An 18935-nucleotide genomic window follows, 5' to 3' on the forward strand; every position below is an offset into this window, starting at 1 on the left:
AGGCCGCGGGCCCCCCATCCTGTGTCTCCGGGGTGCAGATGGCCCCGCCAGCATCTGTGTACCCAACATTTGCTTCCCCATCTCCCTGTGCCCTGCCTTCCTCCCCGGGGAAGCCTCAGACTCCCGCCCCTCCCCCTTCCTTCAGAAAGGCCTGTAGGCCCGTGGCCCTCCTATCCTAATGGGGCCCCGTCCCTACAGAATTAAAATGGATTTTCTCCTGTTAATCCGTCCCAGGTCAACTTAATTCTTTTTAAAAAAAAGAAATATTTTTATGGATTTTTAGAGAGAGAGGAAGGGAGAGGGATAGAGAGACACAAACATTGATGAAAGAGGAGGTCATTGATTGGCTGCCTCCTGCACACCCCGACCTGGGGTTCGAGCCACAACCCAGGCACGTGCCCTGACGGGGAATGGAACCGTGACCTCCTGGTTCATAGGACGACGTTCAACAACTGAGCCACACCGGCCGGGCTCAATTTAATTCTTAAACCAGCCAGAAGAACCTAGAACAGTGGCTTTTTTTCTTTTTCTTTTTGAATCTCAGACTCATTTTAAAATCACTTCAGGCAACACACACACAGTTTTGGCTACTGAAGGAAATCCACCAAGACCCTCCTGACCAAAACGGGAAGAGCCAGTGGGAGGGAGGGAAGAGGGAGTTTACTTCTGCCAAGAATCGGGGAAGCCATTCGGCTGAGGAAAAAGCACTCGTTGGAGCAAACAGACAAATAGACTCCCCTCACTACAAGGTAAGCAGCCCGGAGACTGAATAATGGAAATAATAAGGTTGAAAGTCTGCAGAATTCTGATCTCCCGACTCCATGGCATTCTCTCCTGTGTCAGGCCCTAAAGATGCTCGTATTACGTGATTTTACAAAACACCACTTAGAGAGCGTGCTGTGTGCTGGGGCGCTTCAGCCTTGACAAACAATGACTTGATACCGCATTCAGCGGAAAACAAAAAGCAATCTTCATCACAGGTTAAAATTAGCCTCGGACAGTCAGTGCTTTCCTCGCGCACACCTCCTTTGAGGGAAGGCAGGCGGGTGAGCTGAAGGACACGGGAAAAACTTCCTGCCTCTGTCCTCCAAAGTCTTCCCAGGTTTTCTTTTTTCTCTCTTTTATACTTTCATAAGGGAGACTGTTTTGCTTAATTGGTGATACCACGTGGCTTCGTAGGTTTTATAAATTGGAATCAAAATCAAATAAAAACCACCAGGCAAACGAAGGGGCTGAGACTTCCAGACCTCGGGACGCGTTCCCCGTAATGGGACTCGATGCTAATCGTCAGGACCACAGTTTTCAGAACTAGTGTAGGAGGAGGACATGGCTGTGGCCCAATAAGACTTCACTTATAAAACTGGGCAGAGGGCCAGACCTGGGCGTGCGGGCCTGGGTTTGCCGACCTCTGTTCTAGGTCAGAGACGCCCAAAGACGTGCCCTCGGGCCAAATCCTCCTTGTTACCGTCACTTAGGACACACAGCGTCCTGCTGAGGCCTCGACTGGACTTTTCCTGGATTGTGGTCACTAGGGATCTAAGGTTGAGGTGCTGCTCCATCAGAGGGTGGAGGGATCGGCCCTGAGGGAGCCATGGACTAGCAGGTAAAAAGTCTCAATGGAGCCCAGAGCTGATGGTGTCTGTGGGAGCCCTCACCTGGTCAGCATCCTCTCGGTAACCATGCACGTCCACAGTGTAGCGTGGCCTGGGGATGCAGGAGGCGTGACAGAGACCCATGTCCCTCCCATTCTGTCACTCTGCACGGACCCAACCCAGTCCTTTTCCCAGCTAAGCGAGCTCGATTCTGAGTCTCTCGGTCCCAACCCATCTTTTTAGTCCCTATTTCATTTATTTCTGCTTTAATTTTTGTTATTCCCTTCCTTCTACTACCGCTGAGCTTCATTTGTGTTTCTTTTTCTAGTTTCTTCGGGTGTAAAATTATGTTATTATTTTGGGGCGTTTCTTGTGTCCTGTATCTCGAAGCAGGCATGTATTGCTATGAACGTCCCTCTCAGAACGGTGTTTGCTGCATCCCATACACTTTAGAGTTACATAACGAATGCCATTGGTCTCATGTTATTATTTCTCTTCTGGCTTTCTTTAATCCATTGGTTGTTCAGTAACATGTTGATGAATCTCCGCATATTTGTGAATTTTCCAGTTTTTTTCAGGTACTTAATTTCTAGTTCCACACGACTGTGGTCAGAAGAGGTGCTGGATACCAACTCAGTCCACTTAAATTTACTAAGATTTGTTTGAGGCCTTAACATAGGATCTATCGTGGGAAATGTTCCCCGTGCACGTGAGAAGAACATCGGAGACTTGAAGCGATTTTAAATCAAACCCCTGCAGCCACATTCGCTGTCTGCGTCACACGGTGGGGGGGGCTGTGTGAAAACCACCCCTGAGGGACCGCACCGTGCGGGCCGGATCACAGTGGGTCAGCGCTCCGCTAGGCTCCTGATCTTCGACGCCTGCCAATCACAGTCTGCTTCCTTCGTTTTAAAACCTGCTTTTGATACTGTGGCTGACTGTGCTGTCTGCGGCTGTAAAACGGAAGGAACTCTTACAACAGCAACAGCATGGAGGGGCCTGGAGAGTGTGATGCTGAGCGAAATCAGCCAGTCAGAGAAAGACAAGTGTCACATGACCTCACTCAGATGTGGCATCTAATGAACCAAATACGCAGATGAAGAAAGTAGATCCAGAGACACAGAAGCATGGAACAGATTGCGAATCTCAGAGGGAAGGGCGGGGTGGAGGGGGATGGGGAGAGATTACCAAGGGAACCTACAGGCTCTATGTATAACCCTCGGGCACAGACAATAGCCTGCTGACGGCCTGGGAGGGGTGGCTGCAGGGTGGAGGGGGGTCAATGAGGAAACACACACACACACAAAACCAAAGGGAACAGCTCTAACACTTTCAACAATAAAGATAAACTTTTAAAAATAAAACAAAACTAGCTTTTGTGCCCAAATGAAGATTGATTTTGCCAGCACCTCGTCGTCTGAACATGCACCATAAATCACTAAGGACACGGTCTGCAGATCTATGCTTCACGTCCCAGCAGCAATGATCTGCTACTTATCATCCTGAAGACAACACAGTTTCACCCCATCACCCCGAGCCTAAGGAAATTCCAGGGACGGAAAGGCTTTCAAATATGAACAGGCTTTTGGATACCAAATTACCTTTGAAACCCCCAACCCACAAGTATCGCTCACAAAATCTATGTGAAATACCGCTCCAATATTCTAAAATATCAATAATTTAAACCACAGGTTGCACGTTTTTCCTGCCTCCACGGCAGACTGTCATTTTTCGAAATGAAAATGCTAATGGCACCGGGGGGACAGCGCTGAGCGGAGGAACGCGGGAGCGAACCCTCCGATTGGCCGGGCTCGCCGCTCTGATCTCCCCCTCGCTCATCCGTGACAGCATGTCTTTTAGCCTCAACAACTTCCATCTCAGCGTCTCTAAACCACGCACTTCTCCGCTGTATTCACACCCTTCTCTATGGGACGTTACGGAACCGGCTGCAGCGAGACATTCTGTCAACACGCACGCAGGAGGCAGCAGCCTCAGGCCGCGCCCTCTCAGCTCCATCCCTAACGTGGACGCAGTGAAAGCTGCACGGAGCCGGGGGCAGGGTCTTCCCGGGGCCAACGTGGTCCCAGGGATTCTGCTGCCCGGAAACGCAGCCGGGAAGGCAGCCATGGAGATCCGGACTTTCATTCAGAGCAAAACCCTTTCACTGCTCCTGGGATTGTCTAATGTTTAAAAACATAAGGCGTGTGTCTAGGGGCACAGGCCTTCCCGGATGGGCCCTCAACTTGGATCTGCTCTACCCAACACGGAACCTCGACTTAAAACCTAGCAAACTTGGTGAACACTGGGCTAGAGTCATTTTTTTTTAACCCAAGAATTGGGACTGGGGACTCATGAAATAGAAAAATCTTACTGGAGCCGGGGCCAGGGAGAGAAAAGGCAGCCAACAGTGGTTGCCAAGAGTCAGACAGGACCCCCGGAGCTGCGGGGCTCCAGGGGGGATCTTGTCCGTAAATCAGACATCTGGGACCTGGCGAGCATTCTGCTCAGCGGAATAAGCCAGTAAGAAGGGGTTGTGCAACCTTCTGAGTCCAAGGAGGCCCGCACAGTGGGAGCAGCGTGGGCCCGGCCGATACCCGGGTACCGTCTGCATTCTGAGCAGACTCTGGGAAGGGCCACGCTCCACCTGAGGAGGGAGGAGAGGGACAGGGAGGCACGGAGGGGCAGGGGAGCAGGAGACAGGTGTCCGCATCTTAATAAAGCGTAAAAATGTGTCGCCTGCCTGTCTCCCTGTCCCCTCCCCGCCTCGCTGCCAGTTAAACGTCCGGATGTGGGTCCGGACTTCCCGGACACAGGGCTGGTCCTCTTGGGACTTTCTTCCCACCGTTAGAAAACGTCCTACTTGAAGCTGCACCAGCAGGGCGTGCTCCACTGTCGCCTCATTAGCTCTGACTAGAGGCTGGTGCGTGAATTCATGCACAGGTGGGGTCCGGCCAGCTGCCCCGATTGGGCCGGGCTGGCCAGGGGGAGGGGACACACGAGGTTGGCCAGCCAGCCCCGCGCCCTGGTCTAACTCCAGTTGAGGGGGCAATTTGCATATTAGCCTTTTATTATATAGGAGGACTAGACTCCATCGCCTTTGCACTCCCACCTGTGGTGTGTGGGACGGTTCGTGCACCATTCGTCACACCTCAGCCAGGGAGGGGGACACATCGTCCTCGTGACTGAGATGTCCTTCGCGGCCAGCCCCCGAGGAGTGAGTGAGATCCGCACGGCGACGCTCACGGAGCTTATGCCCAGATAATTCATCATACGATGTCACATCCTGCTCTGCTACGGAACTTGCCCCCTCAGAAGCTGGTTTTAGATTACAAAAGAAATGTTCTTATTGATTTTTGAGAGAGGAAGGCAGAGGGAGAGGGGGGAGAGAGAGAGAGAGAGAGAGAGAGAGAGAGAGAGAGAGAGAAACATCGATGAGAGAGAATCACTGATCCACTGCCTCCTGCATGCCTGCAACTGCAGATCGAGCCCGCAACCCGGGCCTGTGCTCTGACTGGGAACTGAACCGTGATCTCCTGGTTCCTAGGTCGATGCTCAACCACGGAGCCCTGCCGGCCGGGGGGTCAGATCTCATTTTAGACTGAGTACACGGCACTCACCCCGCAGAACTCTGCGCTGGTACCTCGTCTGGAGGAATACCAGCATTGTCAGCTCCGGCTGAACCACACGGCTCTTCTCCCAGGGGGACCCTTTCCTTCCCGATGCCCGGGGTCCTTATCGGCGGGAGCACAGGGAGCACAGGAGGCCGCGGGCAGTCTCCTCCCTCCCTCCCGTTCCCGTGGCCGGCGCAGGACACAGGGACCCGATCCCTCCCCTTACGTGCCTCTGTCAGTAGGAGGGCCGTAAAAAAAATATAGTGGCACTTATATTTTAAAAAACTTGGGGCTTCTGTTGTTAAACTTTCTTTTTGTGAAAAGGTGGGGAGGGAGTCAGGGCTTAAAATAAAAGAGTTGCGCTGAGACGACAGAGGGCCGTGTACGACACGCTCTTATTGGGCCTTATTTTTAAGATGCTAGTTGTCAATCACACCAGGAGTCAAAACCCGAGTGGGACACCACCTCACACTCATTTGAAGGCTGTTATGAAAAAGACCACAATGGTGGTGAGCAGGGCTAGGAACCCCAGACCTCATACATGGCCGGCGGGCATGGAACCTGGGTGCAGCTACGTTGGAGGACAGTTTAATGGCTCGTTGAAATGTTAAACATAGAGTTACCATCTCGTTCAGTAATTCCACACCTACTTCTGTTCATAAGGGAACTGAATACATACATCCATTCAAAAACATAGCCCCGAAAATTCAACAAAACAGTACTTATGGATAAAAAGTAGGAAAAAAACACAACCAAATATCCACACGCCAATGTACGGATAATCAAAATGCAATATAGACACAAAAAGGGAGGACGCCTGATACATGCTACAACATGGATGATCTCTGAAAACATTATGTTGAGTAAAAGCAAGCAGACACACAAGGTCACCGACTACATACAGAACAGGCAAGTCCTCGAGGTGAGTGTACATTACGGTCTCCAGGGGCTGCGGGGTGCGGGGAGTGGGGGCGGCTGCTAAGAGGTATGGTGTCCTGTTTGGAGTGATGAAAATCTGCTGAAATTAAATACATGAGGAGAGCTACACAACTCTGTGAACATACCAAAGAAACCATGGAAATGTATATTTTTAAAAGAGTGAGTTTTACAATATGTAAGTTTAAAGCAAAACAAAGTAATTCTAGAATGAGGCTGATGGCCAAGGTTGCTAAATATTGTATTTCTTTGCTCTTCAATGTTTAAATCGCAGGGATAAAATTTTTCAAGGAATTAAAAGGGAAACTGACCCCCGGCCAGGTAGCTCAGTTGGTTAGAGCATCATCCCAATGTGTTAAGGTTGTGGGTTCGATCCTACAGGACACAACCAGTGAATGCATACATAGGTGAAAGCAGGTCTCTCTCTCTCTCAGAATCAATAAGTAAATATCTTTTAATTATTAAAAAAGAAAATGATTACATATCTCATACTCATTTTCATACATAGGAAATATATACAGCTAAAGGCCAAAATACAAAATATCACAGTTGACTACATGTCTCATGAGACAGGAATTTATTCTTGTGATAACTATATATAAATGGAAACTACCTGAATTTTGACCTAAAAGAAAGAAAAAAGTGAAATTTACATGTAAAAAAATGAATTTTTCCTAAAGGTTGTGTTCTAAAAAAAATTCTTCTTTACAACTTTAACTACAGTGATAGCCAGATCTACCTGTCTTTCTTTTTATGCAAACTTTTATCACAATAAGTAAAATTTTTATGTTCTCTCTCTCTGAGGAATAAAATGAAAAAAACATACACACACACACACACACAAAAACTGAGTTCATCCAAATGTAGAATATTTGGATTGCAACCTGACCTCTATCTGATTTTTCTCCCTCAGGAGACACATCTTTAAAGAAGCAATTTCAATGCTTAACCTTGTATTCCTTTGGTAAATTCACTTTTCTTCTATTTTGCATAATTTCCTTATAAATCTTCCAAGACTTTATAACCTAAGTCTCCAAATGAAATGAATATGATTTTGCCTTGTGCTCAAAATAATGGTTATTTTTTTTTATTTCACATCATTTTTATATCGGTGACTTTATATTTTAAAGTATTGCTTTAAAGCCAGTTGAAAAACACTTTGTGTTAAAACAGTAAATATTTTCACGTACCATCCTTATACCTCCCAGGTTAATGCCAATTCAAAGGCATTTTAGAGAGTGCACAATGTGTATTTCTCTCTTGCTGTTTAAAAACATACATTATTTACATAAATTCAAATTCTCCATGGAAAACAGTGTGAACAAAAAATACATATGCCCGTCCAACCACATACAGACACACATTTTATCTGCTTGGAGAGCAGAAAAAAAAAAGATATCATACTTTAACTAAGGCCTTCTTTAACATTTCATAGAAATCTAGCTTTCAAATGCTTAAAATTTCCCTTTGCTTTATTAACATAAAAGTGTACATCCAAGGTGCATTGTGTACCTGTGGCCTGTCGCTTCAACTGCAGCCAAATGTTTTATCCAAAATCTTATCTCAAAATCCGCAGAAAGCGCTGGGATGTGGTGCAAATGGTACAGAAGCGGTCACTGTGTGCAGGCGTCTCGCGAAGGGTGCTGGGCGTGGGCCCCCCTCACTACCGGGGACCTGTGATCTCCGCTGGGCCCGTGTGGCCCATTTACAGGGTGAATGTTCATGTGTGCATTTCAGCACAGACACCCTTTGCAGCAGAGCTACAGTTCCTCAGCTACCAAGGACAGACTTCCAAATCTTTCCTAGTTAAGGCCTCAGACCTTGCAGGTAAAGTCATCAAACATACTTGCATCCATTCAGAAATGATTTAGTTAGAACTGGAATATTTTGTATTTACAATGTACACCATTAAAAGCAAAAGCTGTCTGCATGGTAAATTGCATATATGATAAAATGAAAATTCTCTTGTTGCAAAGAAACTTTTTTTTTTGTCTTTAAAGTGTTATCCAAACTCATCCTGTATTATGCCTAATGTTTTATAGTGAACGGTGAGGCATAAATTCAACATTAAATAATGAACTCAAAGTTCTTCTGTGTTCTGATCAGTCATGATGATATTCTTAGGCTTTTATAAAAGAGGCATTTCTTTTCCTTAGAAGCATGGGATTATCTTTTTAAAATACGTTTTTATTTATTTCAGAGGGGAGAGGGAGAGAGAGAGAGAAACATCAATGAGGAGAGAGAATCACTGATCTGCTGCCTCCTGCGCGCCCTCTACTGGGGACCCGGTGTGCAACCTGGGCATGTGCCCTGACTGGGAATAGAACCTGCTCTCCTGGCTCAAGGGCCAACGCTTGTCCCCTGAGCCACGCCAGCGGGTGGGATGATATAGTTTTTTCTTTCTGCACATGTTAAAAGAAGGACTTGGAAGAATAAAATGTGTCTACAAATCCAACGTGACACCGAGCCTCAGAGCTGGCGAGTGGCAGGCACGCCGCACAGTTCACATGCTGGGGCACGTTTCCCAGCTTCCTTTCCTCACACAACTCCGGCTTCCGATGCACCTCCTGTCACCCACCTCAGGACGGCTGCAAAACGGAAACAAAGCCCTCGGAGGAAAAGTGACCCCCTTTTGTTTCCAGGAGAGCCGTCCTCTGTCGTCGGTGGCGGTGAGCGCCCCAGTCCCGCGCCTGCCAATGCTGCCCGTCTGCCAATTACACAAGCTGCTTCCCAGACATCAGACACAAATTCCACAAGACTGCTGTGCAAGCTCCCCTAATTAACCATCAGCTTAATTAGACAATTTACTGTGTAATTAGCAGGCAATTAGTCAACACCTCTCAGATCTCACTGACTGCTGTGACAGCCCTTCCGTCTCTCCGCATTCCGCCGCACCCGCGCCCGCTCCTCGGCCTCAACCTGGCGCCACGCGGGTCTGGGCAGGGGCGTGGGGAATCGGACATGACAGAGGGGGCTGTCCAGGCGGAACCTGTCCAACCACCGAGCTGCTTGGGAACTTGTCTGTTATGAAGGTGGGTGGTCCTACCTTGAAGATACTCTAGGTACCTGCTCCAGGAATGGCAGGAGGACCGACTTCTTACCATGTCTCAGTTCCCATCCTAAGGTACATCGCTCCGCACTGAACGTACTGTTATGCTCTGCAACGGGCTCTGTATGGTCATTTGAGTACAATTTTTGATCTGTGTAGACCTGGTACTGGTGGAAGTGGGCTTCTGGGGTGCTGCTGGAATAAGACTTTACTGAGCCCCCCACAGGAGGATGAGCTACTGTGGGAAGTGTTATTTCTGTGGCGTTTCCGAGATCCCGTCCCCCTCCATCCCACCATGAAAAAGTCCGTTTTGGCATCAGCAGAGAGAGCTGGCTATTGCCACGCCCGGGGCCTGCGCTCCATGTTGAAGTGCAGTCCTGCCCAGGAGCGGGCCTCCCAGCTGGGCCGTGGGTGTGGAGGGAGACAGGTGAGGGCCAGGAAACGGGGAGGCAAGGGGAACAGAGAGCGCACCCCTTTATCCTGTATCCCCACACTCTGCGTGCTTGCAGGGCCTCTGCCCCTTCAGCCAATGATCTTTGTTCCCAGGTTAGACTGACAGACAAGCACCTCCCCTGCGTCACCCTGACTTCACTGCGCATGTGCCCGCCCACCCCTTTGCTGGACCCCTTGCCCAGTGATCTGTGGGGAGTGGACCCGTGGCTCCCTGGGGAGTGTGACGTTGCAGCTTTCTGGTGAAGCTGCCCAGATGGCCATGCGGATCATGTCTGGCCTCCCCTTTGCTCTCTTCCTATTATGAATATTAATAACTAGCGAATGACAATGGTAACCAACCTACTAGACTAAATCCCATTAACAAAGGGAGGCCAAATGTAGAATATTGACTCTACCAATGCCTGAGGTGCTTATAGGTGGGGAGCAAATATGTGAATAATAACTAATATGATTTACTATAAAAACCACAACTTTAAATGTCGGGTAAAACATCGCCTGCTATAGGGGAGGCTCCATGGAGGGAGGAGGTGCTGAAGAACCCAAGGACGCACTCCTGGAAAAGAGCCTGAAACCTGTCGGTCCCCTAAAGAAGGACATGAAAGCTGCAAACATGATATTCATCCAAGAAAGTGCAGCTGTTCATCACCAAGTATGACATTTACCAAATCAATATTCACGACATTGCTCAACGATGTATTACATTTCAGCCCGGCTGGTGTGGCTCAGTGGTTGAGCATTGACCTATGAACCGGGAGGTCACGGTTCAATTCCTGGTCCAGGCACATGCCCAGGCTGAGGGCTCCATCCCCAGGGTGGGGCATGCAGGAGGCAGCCCATCAATGGTTCTCATCTTTGATGTTTATATCTCTCCCTCACCCTCTCCCTTTCTCTCTGAAATCCATAAATTAAAAAAAAAAGACGTGTTACATTTCAAAACGCAGTAGTCTGGCTGCTTCCATAGGGAACTAGTCAGCAGGCACTTTCTGACTCGGTCACGGGAAGGTCACAGGGCCCACCCCGCAGAGGCTTAGAGGAGGGAGGGGAACTAAGGGATAAACACAGAGGGAACCCACTCTGCCGTCAGTGGAGTGAGACTGTGCAACAGCCAGAGAATAAAGAGAAGACAGCCGTGGGCCGACAAAGCCACGCGGCCTCGGTCACCACTGGCCCTTTCCTATCTGAACAGGAGAAGTTTAAAAACGTGGAACGGCGAAATGAAGGCGTAGGCGATGCAAACACAAGCCCGGCTGTTGGACTGGCTGAACCAGAAGAGAGCCTGCGTGAGGGGAAACGCAGGAGGTATCACTGAGATGGTGAGTGGGAGCGACACTATGATTAGCAGCGACTTCCACACTGAGTTATGTGACTGCTCAGCTGACACCTCTTCCGGCGCCTGTGGTCTATACAATCCCGTTTAAGCTCCGTGCCTACTAGTAAGTACGCAGCCTTTCCCACAGTCTCTACAGCTACTAACATAACATCCAGGGGCTGAACCCTGGATATGCCGGGCCCATCGGGCCAGGGGCGACATGTGCTCCCCCTTCTACCTCCAACAAAGACCCAGCTCCACCCGCAGCCATCGCCCTGCTTACAACACTGAGGGGCAAGTATGTCATCACCTCACTCACCTATGGAATCCAAGGAACAAAACAGCCCCAGAGACACGGAAGCATGGAACAGACTGACCCACCTCAGAGGGAAGGCGGGGTGGGCGGGAGGAGATCAACCAAAGCCTTGCTTGCATGGATGCATAAGCCATGGGCACAGACCACAGGGTGGGGAAGGCCTGGGGCAGGGGGCGGGTGGGCTGGAAGGCGTCAATGGGGGTTGGGGAGGGATTATGTGATACTTTCAACACTGAAAATTTAAATGGAAAAAACAATTGAGGGGGAAGCTCTGTTTAGTAAGGAACAGTTTTAGTCTAAGAATCCCGCTGCCTGATGCTAACCTTCAGCTGTCCTGTGTCTACTCTCTGCACGCGAATTAGAGTTACGTCTTCTGGAGCAAAGGTCATTTCCGCATCTATATGTACCGGACGTTAGGAAGTGCTCTCAGCATACAGCGCTGGTCAGTGACAGGCAGGCTGGCATTTTTAGATAAATTTAAACTTTAACTGAGGGAGGATCTGGCAGCAGAGTCATGATGAGTCATTCCAAACATATGGGATTTTGTGGAAAACTTCCAAAGGATTAAGCAGAACCGGAGGGAAAGGGCAGTGGACTTAGCTCAAGTGTAGGCGCAGATGGGGGCGGTGGGGAGGCCGGGCCAGGGAAGGTAACTGGTGCAGGAAAGGCCGTTTGGCTGAAGATTTCTCGACAAAACCAGCCCCTGCCCGGAGCATGGGATCACGCCCACCTTCAGGAGCAGCGGGACCGGACGGTCGTCCATTGCACGTCAAAAGGAAAAGGAGCCGAAGGAGAATCGCAATTTTAAAATGGCAAGTCTCCCCAACGTGTAAGTACATGTGTCTTCTTAGAAATGTTTTTATTGATTTGAGAGAGAGGAACGGAGAGGGATAGAGAAAGAGGAACGTGGATGAGAGAGGAACATACTTCATCGGCCTCCTGCACGCTCCCTACTGGGGATCAAGCCCACAACCGGGGCATGTGCCCCGAACGGGAACTGACCCAAAGACCTCTTGGTCCACAGGCAGATGCTCAACCATTGGGCCACACTGGCCGGACAGTACGTATGTTTTTAATAAAATCTGACAGTGAGATAATCACTGGGTTTTGATTTAAAGTTTTCAAGGGAGGGTAAGAGTATGCCTCCAGAGTAAAGACTACAAACCTTGTTAAAAAGCAGTAAACTAAAAAAAGCAGTAAACCACACAGGCAAAGGGGGCATACTAACTGCTTTAATTTAATAATTTAATTTAATAATCCAAACTGCCTTAATTTCAACCGAAGACTGTACCATCCAAACATACCCAGAATGCGGGTGTTTTTATTCATTAAGCGTAAACCTGGGAAAGAACGATGTGAGAAGGATGGGGACAGATGAGTTTTTAAGCAGCAGGGTTATACTTTAAGGAAATTTCCCTGAGCTATTCAGTATGAGAATTTTCCATGAGCCCTGGCACCATCTGCTTACAAGACAAACAAACCAAAAAAGAACTGAATAAGAGGTATTTTCCATTTCAGGTGAGGTTCTTCCACCAGCTAACCCAGATCATATTGTACATGTCGATTTACACCATTAAAAAGTCTATTTGAGTCTCCCCTTGTCCACTCGACCAAAATGATTAACTAATTAACAAGTGTGAAATCACTGCCTGAAACAGAAAAAAAGTGGAGACATAATTATATTGGAAAATTGATTGGCCTGCTTCGTAGTCAACTAGCCCAAAATGTGAAATAAAGGTTAAAAAAACCAAAACCCTGAGAGCGATTTAAGTAGCTTTAACAATGTACCTGGTTAAAAATATAGTTGGCTACAATGAAAGGATTTACACTTAATGCTCGAAGTACATGCGTTTCTCTGTGTGTGGAAACATAATCTATACTTTTCTATTGAACAAAGTCTGGGATCCATGGCGCGGTTCCAAACGGTAATTCGTTTAGAACTTTGGGGAGCGCCGGGATGTAGCTTTTATTACACATTCTAATTTGCAAGATTTAGCTTCAATATTGCAAGTGTGTGCACAAAAGGGCGTGAAAACACACACACACATTGTTTTGCTGCTGAAGCAACCAGGACTGCTTCGTAGCCGAATTGGCTCACTCGTCTTGACCATGTGGATGAAATCTCCCATAGGAGGACCACATGTAAATGACAGCCTTCGGATAAACCCATCCTTCCTCACTGGACCATGAGTCCATTCTGGATTTCAAGAAAATAAATCTAAGTCACAAACAAAAGCAACTAGCTGGGTGAAAATCAAACTATTCCTACAGGGATATTATTTGTAGTTTTAGGATTTCGGCATCTCCTAGATGAGACAAGTATGTAGAATATGTTTATATATTTATAATTCCTTATTTTTATGCATAGGTATACATCAGGAGATAATACCACTCTCTACGTAGAAATTAGTGATGGGCCGAATTTGAAACTAGAACTACAGCAGGGGAAATAGTTCATTTGTGGTTTCATGGACTTCCACGCTAAGGTCATGGAGAAACTCAATGGTAAAATAAATGTTTCATTTAGTCTTTAAGAAAGTACAGATCTTTATTGCTAACATGCACTGCCAAAGTAATTGTGATTTTTCCGTATTGTAATCCGAACAGACGTACCCAGCCTCTAGACCACGGCTATGTAACATGTTTGTGAAGTGTTTCCTAACAAGGCTAAGGGTTATTTTCAGCATGTACAGTCCTGACGTGACTCCTGCGTTCCCGCCTGCTTGACAGGTGCTCGCGATCTGTGCCAACGTGGGCAACTATGATCATATGGACCGAACCAAGTGTCTTGAGATCCAAATGGAAGAACGGACCACCTACACGGTAAAAAGTCTGCAGATCTTGTTCTGGGAAGGACAGAACGCTTCAGGAAGAAAACAAAAGGGAAGGCTTGCCGATAGGACAAGGGAGCGGCCTCGCAACGTCCCCTCCTGCCTGTGAAAAACACGGCCGCCCGCCAGCAAGCCCAGCGCCGTGTCCTTAAGGGCGAGACCACGTGGCGTGGAGAGCCAGGCCCAGCCCTGCCCGCGAGGCTCCAGGCGGCCTGCCCACCTGCAGAGCCCACAGCAGGTCACTGGCTGTTGCTGGCCGCTCCCTGTGGGTGGGCTGACATGCGTGATGGAGAGAGCAGCCCTGTGGTTCCGTGGCAGAGCCAGGGGCGGGGATATGCTGGTGATCAATAGAGGCGGCTTTCCTCAAGGACCCGTGCCCAGCTGCACAGGCTGCAGCGCCCTCAGGACTCCGCATGTGCCGTGTCCCTGGAAGCATTCAAGAACAGCGTGTCTCCTCTGTCAGGGCTACGGACACAGGGCCTGGGACAGTGGCCAGACAATGTCCATGTCCCTTCTTAACCCTGCGCCACGCTGATCTGTTCCCCCACATTCTCTGCCTTCTTAACCTTCTTAAGGCTAACTCAACAACCTGCGTCTGTCTGTACGACCCACTCGCTTAGAAATCCCACGGGCACGTGCCCTGCCAACCCGGGCATGTGCCCTGACCATGTTCACATGGACACACACTCTAGAAAGAAACACAGGATGTGAACATTTTAAATTGGCCTTTTCGCCTGTGATTGGGAGCAATACTCAGAGCAATCAATGTTTTAGGTGTCAACTGTCTGTTGACACGGCCTTGAAAAAACCTTCAATATGCCGCTGCGAGAAGCCTATTTATTCATTTATTCACTCGCTCAGGCAACAAATATTTATGACGCATTTATCACACTCTTCCTGGACACTGAGCGTGGATGTGCCACGAGGTGGGATTTGATGAAAACAGCTACAATCAATACTTTGAGTCCAAAGAAATAATGAAGAGCCTTTAATATTTCTCAGTGTTTACTTTTCAGTATTTTACGTTAAAACTCATCATGTGTTCACCTACCTATCCAATCATTTGACGTTATTACAATGACATACATGCATCGAAGACATTTTGTTACTAAAAGTCAATCCCAAGTTCACTACTAATATCTAAACACAACTTATAAATAGAATGAAATTTTGCTTAGGCTTGAACTTGGGTCAGGAGAGTGATAAACACTTCTCGATGTATCTGTGTTGTGGTGAAGGTATATGCAACCTGTAGTTAGATGTTATATGTTTGCAGTATGTAATGTGTAGCTACCTGGGATGAAGAGAAGTTACGATGTAATTAACAAATTTTTTTAATGTTTTTACTGATTTCAGAAAGAAGAAGGGAGAGGGAGAGAGCAAGAGAGAAACATCAAGGATGAGAAAGAATCATTGGCTGGCTGCCTCCTGCACGCCCCCTACTGGGGATCGGCCCGCAACCTGGGGATGTGCCCTGACCAGGAACTGAACCGTGACCTCCTGGTTCAGAGGTCGATGCTCAGCCACTAGCCAGGCAGAAACAAAACGTTTTGATTTCCCATCAGCATAATGTGAACACAGGTCAGGACTTTATGTGACCTGCCCAGTCACACTGAGCATCTCCCTGGTCTGTCCCGACAGTCTAGCTTAAACCGAGGGAGGCAGACTGATTTCTCTCCCACCTTTGCAAAGTGTCAGCCTGAACTCAATGTGTACTAACATAAACGGATCTGTGGTGTAGTTAAGCATTCTGACGGCGGCACTGTGAACACCCTCCTCCTAGAGCACGAGCAGGACCGAGGGAAGGGAGAGCCGGGCGCGGGGACACGGGAGGAATGACTGACGGGGGAGGAGGCCATCTTCCACGTCATTTCACACAGAAGCAGACACAGATCTTTCTGCAGCTGACACGGAACGTCTGATCGCCCGCCTCCCTGCAGCGAGTCCGTGCAGCTGTTACACAGGCCGCACAGGGAGCGGTAGGGGTTCTCTGCGCCGAGAGCCACGGCGTCTCCCTGGAAGGCCCTGGTCTCCATGGCCGCCGCTCCTGAGGCCTCGATTCGGACCCGAGAAACACCAAGAGCAGAGAGAGATCTGCCGGATGGAAATCAAACGCATGTTCCCAACTCCCCCCTGATAAGAGGAAAGGTAAAGAAAGTCCCCTGAACACATCTGCTGTAGGAATCAGTGCCATACTCAGCTGCCAATCTGGGGAGCACCCTTAAGCCCCCTCTCGCCCCCCGCCCCCCAAGCAGGACAGGAAGACACAGCTTCCAGCACTGCCCCGTAGGGCTCTCATCTCTACGACCTCTGACCTCCTGGCAGGCTTGTAATTTCTCTGTCCCACGTAGGCTCGGCAAACGGCGCTGCATCAAAACTGCATCGTGAAATATTAACATTTCCTGTGATAACAAAACGCCACGGAATAACCTCTGTCATGTGCAGAGCACCCACACTGCAAATGCCAAGATTCTGCGTGTTAGCACCCGGTGAGCAGTCTTGCGTTGGCACAGTAAGTGGCCGGCCGGCCGGGGGCGCATCCAAGCTGCTGCGCTCTGACGTCACACAGAGGTAGGGCGCTTACACCCCGGGAATGGACGGCTTTCGTAGAGGCTGTGTGTGTGCCACTGGGGAGTATACGCACTTCAAACGTGCGAAGGCACCAAAGCTCAACAGGCAATTCTCTATGCACAACAGGCGTCATTAGTAACTAGGGACAATGTAAGAAACAAACAGACATAATAATAAATCTCTAGGAGGCAAGTAGGCTAGTGGGCAAAAGCCTGCATGGAAAATCACTGCTTTTGAAACGGGCGTTATACAACCCAGGGGACATCATGCTTCGGTCGGTACGGGCTGCACAGGTGCATTTAAGACAGCCTGGCACGGATACTCTGTGCCCCCCACCATCTCCGGGGGTGACAGGGCGCGCCCTGACCCCACCCTTCTGTTTTATGTGCCAAATTTAATTTGCATTTGCTCGTCACTGTCCTTCGGAAATGGCCCCATAGACTCCGGAACGGAGAGATTAGATTCAAATTGGAGGGTTAGGAGGGAGTGAGCGGCCACAGTGGCTTCTGCTGCTGGTCTTAATAAAGGGGGCTGCCCTGGGCTGCGGAAGGAGACGGCGCCCCGAATCGATGCCTGTCGCCGGGGGAGGGAGGCAGGTTTCTCTGATGAGCCAGAATTCAATTTTGTGAGCAAAGAGAACAGCAGCTCCAGAGCCAGCACTGGCGGCTGTGGCTTGTGTGCTGGGGTTTTGTTCTGGCTGCACGTCCTCAGGAGCCCCCGGTGAGCAGCCTGTTTGGGCTCACATGTGAACATGCTCCCGTGCTGTCACCGTCGCCCTGCAGGGCTATCAGAGGCTCCGTGTTCCCCAAGGGGTTCGACCTCTGATGATGGCTTCGGAGCCCTTCGTAAAGGATGGATTGAAACAAAGACAAATATGGGATCAATATTCCACAAGGTTGTGAACAATCGATTAAGGATATTCTACAGCTTAATTCACTGCGTTCTGTATGTTTTTATCCGTTGCTTCAGCAGAATATTTCTAAACATTGAGCCAGTATTTTTTGGAAAAAGGGCCTCCCTTTAGCTACTTGAACATAATATATTTACGGAGTCTCTTCCTCACGCCGCGGTTCTCCTAACTTCCGAGGCTCCCCTGGATTTTCTTGACTCGGCTTGCTCACCGTCCCTTGTCAGGCTGCCCGGGGAGAGAGCCGCGATCTCGCCCTAACGGTGCCCGCGACTGAGCCGTCCGGGGAAGCAGCAGCGTGTGCTAACGGGCAGGTTTGTTCTCTATCATTTCCTTTGCCTGAGGAGCAGGCTGATTTAAATAACGACACTCTTTTCCTCGTCACTGGATTCCCGCCTTCTCACACATTAATTATTCCTAACCACCAGCCAGCACTAAACACATCAATAGGCTGCGCATTTAAAGTTTCATCGATAAAGGTTTCAGAATGTTCGGTTCTGCTGCTCATTCCCGAGTCACAGCCACGGGAGGAGGCAGCCCTCCGCTGCAGACGCACCCGCTCGGGCCGCACACGTCCGTGCACTCCGTGTCCTTCCAGAAAGCGCATCTCGACCGGAACCTGTGGTTTACTCTCTCCTCGGCCTGCGTGCGGCGGCGCGAGCACAGAGTCCACCGCGGCGCCAAATGAAACTCAAGCCGATGTGTTTGGGGCAAAGTGTCTGCATTTAAAAATGCGAGAAAAATCTCAGGTGTGACCAGCACCAATGACTTACCGCGAGACTCCTTCCGGCGTGAACTAGATCCCGGGATGATGTGCAGACCCCCCCACTGTCTCCCTGTGAGTAGGGGGCCCACATCCTCACTCACACGCCCAGAAATCACAAAACAATGAATAAGAACTCGTGTGATGGTGATTCTTAAAGGAGACAGCCGCTTGTGTAATGTTTATAGCTTTGATGCTTTCTAGACAAAACAAGATGAGAAACAGATGCTCCCCCCACCCGCACCCCCACTTTCGATGGGACGGAAGTTATAGAAGGAGAGTACAGATGGATGTGAACTCACAGGTCTCGTCTGGTAGTTTCATAAGGATCATTGCTTGGTCAGAAAAATCTTCGCACTGCAGGGCTTCTGCCCTCATGGGAACACACGCTAGACATGTAAACACGGCTCAGGAGCATTTTCTTACCTTGTCCAGGGAGAAGGTCTTGGTCAGGGCGAAGCCCCAGCCGGCCTCGAAGGCCCTGCGGATCATGGTGGTGCTGGTGGCGGGTGTCGCACTGGCGAGGCCGAAGGGATTGATGAACCGCAGCCCCGCCATCTCCACGCTGATGTCCACCAGGTCGATGGGCGTGTGGAA

At 49.2% G+C, this 18935-nt stretch overlaps 1 protein-coding gene across 1 annotated transcript in view; it reads right to left on the reverse strand.

Moving 5' to 3' along the window:
* DPYD (dihydropyrimidine dehydrogenase) overlaps window positions 1–18935 on the reverse strand; it is a 322055-nt gene that overhangs the window by 114464 nt on the left and 188656 nt on the right. Inside the window, 1 exon segment of the mRNA XM_015563508.1 lies at window positions 18765–18935. This exon segment is cut by the window's right edge and continues 69 nt beyond it. Coding sequence (XP_015418994.1) covers window positions 18765–18935 — 171 coding nt within the window.

Source organism: Myotis davidii, unplaced genomic scaffold (assembly GCF_000327345.1).
Source record: "Myotis davidii unplaced genomic scaffold, ASM32734v1 scaffold217, whole genome shotgun sequence".
NCBI classification, from domain to species: domain Eukaryota; kingdom Metazoa; phylum Chordata; class Mammalia; order Chiroptera; family Vespertilionidae; genus Myotis; species Myotis davidii.